The sequence below is a fragment of the Dermochelys coriacea genome, chromosome 13 (assembly GCF_009764565.3).
Source record: "Dermochelys coriacea isolate rDerCor1 chromosome 13, rDerCor1.pri.v4, whole genome shotgun sequence".
NCBI lineage: Eukaryota > Metazoa > Chordata > Testudines > Dermochelyidae > Dermochelys > Dermochelys coriacea.
This window is the reverse complement of record NC_050080.1, coordinates 4,056,312-4,067,983: the sequence shown is the minus strand read 5'-3', so window position 1 is coordinate 4,067,983 and position 11,672 is coordinate 4,056,312. Positions and strand designations below refer to the sequence as shown.

General features: G+C 39.8%; 1 protein-coding gene across 22 annotated transcripts in view; it reads right to left on the bottom strand.

Moving 5' to 3' along the window:
- Nucleotides 1-3,713: 3,713 nt before the first annotated feature.
- The window catches only part of RTEL1 (regulator of telomere elongation helicase 1), a 124,910-nt gene continuing 116,951 nt past the window's right edge, over nt 3,714-11,672 (bottom strand). For 9 of the 22 annotated variants that reach the window (XM_043496019.1, XM_043496021.1, XM_038369084.2 and 6 more), the window contains 4 exons: nt 11,071-11,250; nt 10,366-10,469; nt 7,898-8,067; nt 3,714-4,698 (listed from right to left, as the gene is read on the bottom strand). In XM_043496019.1, coding sequence (XP_043351954.1) covers nt 4,647-4,698; nt 7,898-8,067; nt 10,366-10,469; nt 11,071-11,250 — 506 coding nt within the window. In that variant the 3' untranslated portion in view covers nt 3,714-4,646. Of the gene's footprint in view, nt 4,699-7,897; nt 8,068-10,365; nt 10,470-11,070; nt 11,251-11,311; nt 11,370-11,672 lie in introns of those variants that run through there. The other 13 variants (XM_043496026.1, XM_043496027.1, XM_038369089.2 and 10 more) reach the window with 6 other exon arrangements.

The following is an 11,672-nucleotide window of genomic DNA, read 5'->3' as shown; positions in this document are numbered from 1 at the left end:
TGCTTCCTCAATATGCACTTATCTAAATAATTTTATTAAAACTAAATTATATACGTATATATAGAAGGCAGACAAGCTACAAATGTCCAATAGTTTTGAAAGTAGCAGCCATTTCCCTGAGAAAACAGGGATTTGAGAGGGATGCTGTGAATATCTGGTTGCCTGTTAGTTTCTGTGGAGCTTTGACACACTTTATTCTCTGGTAACCAAAAGGCTAAATAATTTCTATCAACATATAATGGATTTTCACAGCTTGTTATTACTGTTAGCTACCCATTCAGTGAGGGCATTTCCAAGAAGTTGCAAGGATCATGTGTAAACATTTGCTAATCTTTGAACAAACTGAAATGGTGAACAATCATATACTAATACTGTTGAATGGTTAAACAAGTGCAAGCATTTATCTGGAAGATTTTCTTGATTTCCCACTATTTCAGATGAAAAATAGATCTGCATTAACACCCTTTCTTGCAGTATGCATGCATGCATCCAATGAAGTGAGCTGTAGCTCACGAAAGCTTATGCTCAAATAAATTTGTTAGTCTCTAAGGTGCCACAAGTCCTCCTGTACTTTTCTTGCAGTATGTCTATCAAGCAGCAGTTTAAACAGCACAGTCATTCTGATTAATGAAGCCACTGGATTTGTTAAGTGAAAATGATTGACTCATCTGCCTGGTGCACCACGGATGTCCAGATGTTCCATTTAAAATTGACACTTTGATACCAGCCTCGTAGGGCTAAGCAGTGAGCGACTTCTGGCCCTGCAGCCAAACCCAAAGTATTATAGTTAATTTTTGTTTTATAATTGTAGTGCTCATTGGAGGTGCTACACTAGTAGTTCACTACTAGAGAGTGAAATTCGGTATCCATGGAACAGCAGCAGCTTCCCCACCCACCTCACCTCCGACCTTTAGGAAGGTAAGAATACAGTCAATCTATTACTTCAACCCAATTATTTTTGTGCTCTAAACTGTGTTAAGTCAGAACCCAGCTAGAGACCCATCTATTGGTAAGATCACAGGACTGAACCCACAATAATCATCATTTCACAAATGACCACTCTACATTCCTCAAACTATCCCTTCCCCAAATGCTTGTGTTATATATTGAGATTTACAGTTGACCCAGAAGGTTAATAAATCCAGGGTCTCCAAATATCTTCTTAAGATCCAACCACCCATCTCTCCTACCCCCCAAGATATCCATGCAGAAGAATGTGAAATGAAGATGTTCTAGTTTGGGGGTTTACATTTTTGGGATGGATGAGAAAAACAGCAAGGTCACTCACCTGGTTATCTTCCCACAAACTTTACTGAACAATTTTCTATTTCTGTTACCTGAATAATTATAATAATTTCCATCCACCAGACTGTGAAACCCACTAATCAAAAATAAGACAAAGTAAAAGACAGCTGCATGAGTTTGCAGCAGTTAAAGCTCCCTTAAATAAATACAGGTGAAGTTATCATTTCTTTACTACATACTTCAGTGAAAACCCATGTACTATCCTGTACTACAACTTCCCTCTAGTGGTGAAAGGAGCAAGGTGCAGTTCTTTTAAATGACAAAGGAACTTGAGTTTTTTCCACACAACCAGAATCACAGACTGCACATTGCAGTGCACTGAAATATTCCACTGCCTCAAAGAGAGTTTCATTATAATAGAATCCATTATGATTCTGCTCTATTCTTAAAGTTCACATGCCACAGGTTGCACAGGCCTAACACAAGCAGCATTAAGGTGTGAAATTAGCACCAAAAATCAATGGCTGGAACTGAACCATCAGGAGTGGTTGTGACACTTGATTCATGTAATGATCTCAGATGACTTACAAAGATGCTACAGGAGTGCAAAGTATTAATCTTAGATGCTTTTTACTGAATATTTTTGACTTCCATGAAGTCATGATGACTGATATTTTTTTGTTTAAAAAGGTATAAGGGGGACTCATGATTAGAAAAAGTATTTAGGTTGCGATTGATGTCATGTGGATCTAATACAAAGAAAATATCACCACTAAAAAGATTTCATTATATTTAATGTTTGGTAACACCATATCTGGGATGCCTGGTTTCCTCCACACCTATTCCTGTTTAATCACTGCACCACTGTATTATAGTCTCTCCCTCCCTAACCAGATGATAGCTTTGTGGTATCAATCCATTACAAGACCCTGGGAGCTTTAAAGAGGCAGGAGTTTGTTGCCGGCCGTGTTTCAGCCCTAGGGCCTTTCCAACATTACTATTTGCTAAATATCTTTCCTCTTGGTTTTCCTGAGTAAGGATAAATTTCCAGGTTGAAACCTCATTTAATTATTTCTCATCCATGTTTATGACGACTACATCCCTTTGCATTATTTGTCCCTGCTGATGTCTCCCACACCTAGTTTAGTATCAGCAGTACAGATAAAAAGGTTTTAAAAAAAATTGGGAAAAAATAAAGTGTGTGTGTGTGTATCTGGCTGAAGTCCTCAAAATCATCTGAGACCACTTTCCAAAAAACAAAGGGAAAAAAGTGACTGACATCTAGGTACTCAGAAAAGCCAGAGACAGCAAAAATAAACTAATATGCTAACTGTAAGGTGCTGGTAAATTTAAATGTACAGTAAAATACATCCACATATTAGGACATATTGAAGTCTGGGAGAATATATTCCAGCACAAGATTATCCTCAGATCCATCTAAATCCTCATCTTTCAACTTCCCCTTCTAATTATTCAGTCAGGTAGTAAGGAAAAGCTTTTGTATCATCATCACTGAAAAACAAAACACACCCCCACCTTCTTCCAGTCTGAGCTTATTAGGAAAAAAACATAGAAGCAGTTAAAACCAATAGATGCGAATTCAAATCTGAGCACACATGCATACCCACAATTCCACATTTTGACACACTAAAAGTCACATACCACACATGCACAACTAAGTTGTTTATAACTGAAGGTTCTTCAAATTTGTCAAAGGCACTTTCCTAATCGTGGATAAAGTCCACAGCAAGTGTGAAATTTCAAAAATGAAAGTTTTGAGTTTTCAAAATGAGAAAAAAAGACCTTCTCAAATTTCTCAGAATCTCACCTTTCATTTTTGAATATATTGAAAATGGACAAAGGGAATTTTACCAAACTTTCCACCCAAAATCCACTTTTAGGCTAAGCAAAAGCAAATCAAACCTACCAAAAGGGTAATTCCATGCTCCCCCCACCCAAAAACTGCCACCCAAATTCTAAGCATCTGAAAGTCGTATGTATGTCACTGATTCATAGACTCTAAATCCAGAAAGGGCCATTGACCTCTTGCATAGCACAGGCCACAGGAACTTTCCCCAAAATATTTCCTAGAGCTGATGATCTTTTAGAAAAACATCCAGTCTTGATTTAAAAATAGTCAGTGATGGAAATCTATCACAATACTCGGTACATTGGCCAATGGTTAATTACCCAACCAATAAAAATGTATGCCTTATTTCCAGTCTGAATTTGCCATGTTTCAACTTACAGCCATTATATCATGTTATACAAGTTGACAACTGAAAACACAAGAGTGACAAAAAATTATCAAAGGATTGTTGCAAAAATATCAGAGTATTTAAAATCGTATAGCAAAATGACTTCTATTTACTTCCACTTTAGATTCCACTTGGATTCAACGCCCACCTCTTCTAGACACAGTGAAAAACAAAAAGCCATGTACAATACACTCAGGATGTGCAAACTGGTTCATTTTTACTTAGTTTATTTTAGATTTTCCACTGAAGATTTAAAATTGATACAATTCCTTAAATTAGCAAAACATGAATATCCCCAGTCAGAGAGTGAAAATATCAGTGTTTCTCTTTTTCAACTTGATGGTGTTTCAAATCAGTTTGTACGTTCACTTTGAAAGAACATGAATAGTTCTTTCACTCTCCCTGCTACACTTCTGAAAACATTAGTATGAAACCGTACAGACACAACAGGAGTGTGCAAGTGCCTCAGAAGAAACCAAATCTTCTTTGGAAGCATGCTCAGTGCAACATTCAGCACTTATAGCCATATAGGAAATAGGCTTCTGATTGGCAGGGAAGGCATAAATAAGTGGGTACAAGCACAAGATGAGTTTGGTCTGTACTACAGATGCACAGTAAAAAGTATTGGATTTTTAAAAAGGCTTTCACCACCTTACATCTCTGAAATCCCTAGCAGCAACAGCTCCTGTCAGTCACCAAAGGAAAGTGGTATTCCTGGAAAAGGGGATTCAGTGGCACTACTGCTGCTGGGAAATTTTCCAGGATTGAGTAAATATTTGAGAGAAGGCAATTACTAAAAACCGCCTCCAGGCTGTCAAAGTTCAACCTAAAAGGACCATAACGGCACAAGAATCTGCTGATTCAACACATAAGAAATGCAGATCCCCATTTCCTTACAATTCTAAGGACAATGTTTGCTTCTTTCCCCTCTTGCTGAAAGAGAAGTGGGAAGCGAGGTCTTTGGGGATTGATGAGTTTTGCCAAGGAGAGGAATGATGCTGTGAGAAGCTGAGATCAAGGGTCCGTAAATGAATGTGCACCCTGCTTCTTTTTCCAATCTCTTTTTCTGCTGGCTCTTTAACCAGTGCTGATGTAATGTACTTGCCCCTTGTCAGGGAGGTTATGACAGGAAAAAAACCTGGGCTAAATGCTTCCTCTTGGTAGTAGCTTGGCATTCTGGGCACCTTTTAGCAATCTGGGGAGACAGATGAACAAAACATATAGATTACAAGCATTACATTTCTTTTCAAATGTCTGCATAGAGTAGATCTGCAAAGGAGGAAGTCTACAAAATAGCAGTCTCAATACAAACATCAGTCATGCCCACCATTTGCCAGTCCCCAACAATTATAATTATTACAAACATACTCAACATGTAACCATTTAACTGGTTGTGACACAAGAAAGAAAAGGAAAACTCTTCTAATGAAGTAGCAATTCAAGCTGAGCAAATTACCAATTTTTCTGTTCATGGGCTGAACCAACAACAAAACAAAAACCACATCCCTGAAAAAATTTAGTTCCGGCTCAAACTGAAAACTGATTTCCCCACCTCCACCCCCACAGAAACAAAACATTTACCCTGACCTGAAATGTTTTTTTTTCAGTTTGTTGTTTCAGGTCATTTGAGTGTTTTTCACCTTTTTAATTAGCTAAATTTCTAAATGAAACATCTTAAAAAATGAGATGTCAACCTGCAACTTAAAATGATGAAAACAAAACATTTTGACTTTTACAGTTGTACCCCCTTTTTTTCAGGCAAAACTATCCACTAAATTTGACCCAAATTTTCCAATAATTTTGGTGCTCTTAAGAATGCACTCCTCAGCAAATTAGCCATCAAAAAAATTCTGCCCAATTCTCATAGCAACTCACCCCACAGGAATGGTTTCTGTAAAATCAATTCCAACTGTGCAATTACTAAAATAAAGGGGGGAAAATGCAGAATATGTAACAGCTGCTGCAAAAGTATACATATATTTGGTCCTTCGAAAAAACAAACGAGACAGTAGCTGAACTTCTTGAGTTCCCACTTCTTCTTGTACAGTTCAAGCACAGAAGAGGGGAAGTGACCTATTTGAGACACAAGGCAACCCATGATGTTTATGGCCATGGCCAAGTTGTGGTGGCAGGACAAGATGTAACTGTTAGCTGATTGTAGCTATGTGAAATAAGTGGATTTTTAACAGTGGGATAGCTAACGCATGTTAGTTACCTCAATGTAAAAAACACCTTTTTTGGGTCCATGAAGATAAAGCCTGTGAGTTGAAAACCTCTCTGCTGTGAAGGTTACAGCCTGTTGGTTTCACTGCTTCTAATGTGAAACAGTTCTAGCCTTTATGAACTTGATCCCGTGGGATTCCTTATTATGTCCCTAGTTAATAGAGCTAGTTCTTTTTCCACACTGAGGGAAGTGTGACCTCCAAAACCTTCTTGCGGACTTTCATCTTTGAACAGAGAGTAACAGCCTAGAACCAAATTTTCCACTTCCTCCTAGGAACTCTGGGATGAAGGCTATTGGCCAAGAAAAAAAATGCTTTAAATATTTTAAAAGTGAGATTGTCTAAAGCAAATTTAGTCCTTATGGAAGCTATATTGACAGCCTTGGAGATTGCTACATACTCAAAAGGACAGATGCAGCAAGAGCAGTAGCAGTTCAAGGTCTCCCAGTATAGAAGTTAGTCAGTCCTAGTAACAGAAGCTAAAATGCAGCAGAGAGGCTTAATGATCTCGCCTTTTGATTCTGGAAACATGGATTCCAAGGCTACAAATGGATAGAAGCTTGGTTGTCTCAATCTAATCCCCAGGAGACATCCTTTTGTAAGCACGCTTTGATATCCTTAAATGGAAGGCACTATACACATGCAAAGTATTATGATAGTCTGCCCATATTACAGACCCACTGTGCAAGGTAGAACAATGGATAGTTTCTGCTCAGGAATAACATGCACAAATGCTGCAAATCAGGACTGAGGCACACTGGAAGAGGTATAGGGAAAAAACTGTTTACTTGTTCATTATCTACCGGTGCATTTAAGACCATCAATTTCACAAAACATTTAAAGACAAAGCCCTACAGTATATATCAAAGAAAAGGAGTACTTGTGGCACCTTAGAGACTAACAAATTTATTAGAGCATAAGCTTTCGTGAGCTACAGCTCACTTCATCGGATGCATTACTGTAGCTCACGAAAGCTTATGCTCTAATAAATTTGTTAGTCTCTAAGGTGCCACAAGTACTCCTTTTCTTTTTGCGAATACAGACTAACATGACTGCTACTCTGAAACCTGTCAGTATACATCATGTGCACGATGCTCAGCTTGCCAAATGGGTCTTGAAAGAATTCACTGGAGATATCTTTCCCAAGCTGCTCTTCTTGGTGAATGTCCTATGGATTGAACATCCTCCTGTGCTGAAAGTTCCAATGATTGACCATCATTGTTCCCACGCCTTTAAGTGGTCTTACCATAATAATGACTGGGAAAGGATTTAAGATTAGGGTAAAGAGAAGTCATTGTGTGATGTATGATGGTTTGTTAGTCACTTCCTCAATAAATGTAGTAAGCTTGAACCAATTATTTAGAATGAGTAACTTGTAGTAAAGGAACAAAGTTTAGTCTACAAGTCACCAGTTTGAATCCAGACTAGGTCAGTAGAGATCAAATGTTACTACCATCTGATAGTGGTTTGGGGGCCCAGAGGAAATAAGTGGTCAGTGGCTGTTCATTTCCTTCTGGTGAGACATCGGTCACAAAACAAATCACCTCTGGGAATGAAGTTGGATCAAGGTTTGAACAATGAGAGGCTGCTTCTCCACCTCCAGGCTTTAGAGAAAGATGGGGAAATTTGTTTCCCCTCTCACACCTTTCATGTCCCACAATATTAACACTCAGTTTCCCCCTCTTTACTGGGTGACTGGATGCAGAACAGATCTTTTATCCTGTCTCTTGGGTCAGAGAACCTGACCCACACCAAGCCTTTCAGAGAATGACAGCTTCCAAAACTGCAAGATACTCAGCTTCTCATGAATCTAACTATACCAGACCTATGCCACAAAGTAAGCCAACACATGGTTGTTCCAGAGCTTTCAACTCTGGCAACAGGCCTGAAACCCCTGCAGCTCAGAGCATGCCTCCCAGCATGGGCCTATAGACTTGTGCTACCTTCACTCAAGCTCACCTGCTACAAATAGCAGTGTGGATGTTGCAGCATGGGAGGTGGCTTTGGCGAGCCATTCAAGTCCAAGCCCATCCAACCCCCTAGATCTGCACTTAGGGGAGTAGCCAAAGCTGCTACTCAGCCTGCAACATCCACGCTGCTACTTTTAGCAAGCTAGTGCAAATCTGTCTACCCAGGCTGGGAGGCACACTCCCAGCTGCAGTGCATACATACCCTGGATCACTGGTCACAGGTTCCTGAAGGGAGGAAACGCAGGTGCTCGAAAACCAGTTGGTCCTGCAGGATAAGTGGCTGGTATACACAGGGTAGTGTAGCCAGATCCTAGTCTGTGTGGAAGAATCACATGTCCTCCATGAAACAGGGCAAGAGACCCAAGACCTGTGCTGTGTGCATTCAAAGAAACAAGAAGGGGGAGGTCTTCAACAAAAAGAGGTTTGCTCCCAATTTGGGTTAGTTAATCCATATTAACTGAATTGGGTTAAAATAGCTATGAAGACACAGAAACTCCACTTTTAACTTGAGTTAGCAGCATGAGTTAAAGCCTATAGGGGAGCCTATGGTTGACTCAATCTGCTAATGTGAGTTTAAAAATATGAGTTGTCGTCTTCCCTGCTATTTTAACCGGATTTAACTAATGCAGATGAGTAACCAGAATTAAGAACACACTTCTTCTCCCTCAGTGAATACATGTCCTCTGGTAACAGAAGTGCAGATAGCACTACATTCATGACAGGTTGGTTGTAACTACTCTCCATACAACAAGGGTGTGCCATTTCATCTCTACAGGCTGCTGAGAATTATGGCAGAAGGATGGAAGGTTCATTTGCTTGTGAACTAAGAAAAAACTAAACTAATCTTTGGAATTAAGGTGTCATTTAGGCCTAAGAACCATCACCTCATCCTGATGAAAAATACAGTATGGTGCAGTACTGTGGCTCCCCGCCCCTTCAAAAACAAAACAAAACAAAATAAAAAACTCCCCAGCCTGACATAATAGCAATTACGAAAGAGTTTACAAGTGAAAAATCACAGGGAGTCCTTCCTCAAAGGTTCAAAGGAAGGATTCATAAAGGTCTGTAGCAAACAGGAAACAAACCTTTGGATTTTTCAGCTCTTAGGAATCTAGTGATATGATGCTGTTTTGTAATCAGCCTGGGCCTTCAGCAGCAGAGATTAAGAAAGCACATACCAGCAGGATGCTGGTCTCAACAGCTTTCTCCATCGAGAAGGGCCAGATAAGCAAGCTGTCCAGAAACAGGCAGAGAGTATTCCTGTTTCTTGGACAGCTGACACTAGGACCTCAGTAAAGATCCATGGCAAGGCCAACAAATTGAAAGGAAGGGACCTATACTCAAAGTGTCTCTTATAGTGGCAGAAATGCAGACACTTGTAATGACACACTTCACTCCCATTTCTGCTCTATCAATGACAGGAATTCTGGGGATGCAGAGCTTTTATGACAGACTTAAAAGCCTCCATACTTAAGTTTGACTTTTGGGTGAATAAACTGAGTGCTTTGAGATCCAAGGTGGCTTGCATGGCCTTGTCCTATTTTGAACCAAAAAAACCCCCAATCAAATACACTCCATAAGATTACTTGTTTGATGGAACTGGTTCTATAACCCTAATCTGCAGCAATCACAAAATGGCCTTTTGGCCTTCTTGTAATTTCCTGGATTCTTTAATGTTGGGAATATCATGCATTTTGGGGAGAAATTCTATTGAACAGCTGTTCTGAATCGATTCTAGAACCCATTTGTCTAAAGATGTCTATTATTAATTTAATCTGGATTTTCCACGACTTTGTCAATATATTCCAGGGTCGTCTTCCTGATAAAAAGTCCCTATGAAGCTAAGACCAGTAGGTACAGAAGGACTGCTCGTTTCTGAATACCTGCTCATAGTCCCTTCTGTACTGCTTCGTGGATGAGAGGGGAGAGATTTCTCTTTCTTCTCTGATGTCTTTGTGACCAACTTGTCTACAGGTTCTCTGATTAACACACTCATCCTCACCCCTGAGTACATGGAAGCTGTCAATCCTTTTCATCCTCTCATCTGCCTTTCAGGGGCAGAGCCACAGATCTTATTGGGCTACCATGCTTGAGTCACTGAAGGCACTGCACAGCACAGGAAGTCTAGGAAAGTATCTGTTGTGGAGGATGCTACCAAAGAGATACTTTGCAGTAATGCTTTCATCTTCTTATCCAGGGGGAAGGCATCCATCTCTGCAAGCCAGGATAACTCTGAAGTAACAGGATGATGCAGTGATGGCAGGAAGGTTGCCTCATGATTGTGCCTTATAGAAGACACTTCAGGAATGAAATGAAACCGGGCAAAGAAAATGTTTAAAATAAGAGTTAAGATGTATGAAAAATCTCTGTCACAAATTAAGTTCCATAGATTGCCGCTTGCACCTCTCTGGAGGCAGAAAAAATTGGGAAAGGCTCAGATGGGGTGAGGCTTTATGTCTCAACGAGGACAAAAGGTATGGTACGCCTTCAATCACTGCAGCATGGAGATGATGGAGTCAGAGTGGCAAGGCCCTGAGGGAAGCCTGAACTGTGTTTGTTGTTGGTAAGCAGAGGACTTCCAAATCCAGGGCTGTCCATCTGGTTCATTAAACCAACACAAAATTTACTAAAAGTTTCAGAAAATAATGGAAACTAATAAGCAAAGCCAACCTTTAAGAACTGTTCCCAGCATGTTTTGCAGCAAGTGAAGGTACATAACTGGCATTTAAAAGGCACATCATCCTCAGATTTGCATTTAGAGCACTGGAATCTTCCTAAAAATAGCAGTTGAGAGAGAAGGTGCCGGGGTGGGGAAGGAGGGGAGGAGAGAAAGAGAGAAAAGACACTAAATTCCAGTAACTCTGATTTGGAAGTTCTTACACATTCATGTTTCCAGTGCATTTTGTAGAAAGCAATGGTTGAAAGTGTGTGCAATGTGTTTTATGAGCCCCCTGTATCTTAGAGGTGCAACTCCTGGCCCTATCACACAGTTTCTTCTGTGTGACCTCACTCAATTTTGCTGTGTCTCAATTCCCCATCTATTAAGCTGGGTAATACTACTGACCTCACAGGGTAAGTGTGAGGATAACTGCATTAGTCCTCAAGGGTCACTCATCCTAGGCCACGCAAGTACTTAGACAGAATGGACATAGTTGAACAAGAAAACCCAAATTCGATTTTATTCTTTATAGGCTTTTATACCACATTCATCACTGCTGTATCTGAATGCTTAAATACATATGAATAACTGTGTAATAAAAGATGGCTTTATACTGTTCTAAAAAGGGTAAACATAATTTGGATTTCCTACACATTTTTGACCATTCTTTTCTAGAGTTAGAGGGCAAGATCTCCGCCCAATACATCTACACCTACCACACTCTGGCTCCATATTGAGGGGCAAGACATGCAAACTGCGTGGGTTGGTAGGTGCTCTTATGCTGCTGGATCCTGTCAATGTGTCTGTCTTTTGAAAGCCAGTTTTCCTGTTCTGATTACTGCAGAAGGAGAAAATCTTGCTCTGGGTTTTTCTTGGCATTTCACTCTTGAAAGTAGCTGCACATGAATACATATCAAACAGTATATAATGCGGGGTAATCCATAATACTAGACATACCTCAGCTCTTTGTGAAATTTGACCAGCTGGCATTTCCAGGAGGGTTTCATTTAGAAGTCTGCCAGAAAAATTTGATTAACTTTTTTTTTTCTAAATCACATTATTCCATACCACAAGTTTCTGATACTATATTAACATACATAAAATTATCACTAAAAAAAATGGAGACCCTTCCAGTGGAACAACTCTAATGAGGTAGACTCTACCTAAAGATAGTGGACTTTACTCACATGGAAGGCTTTTGCCTTAATTTTCCCATGAGACGAGAAGAATTGTTTTGCAGGTGATTGTCTCATTATTTCCTTGTGTTCATCCACTTGTCTTTCTGTACCCAACTGTTCTCTCTTGTCTGATACTTAGA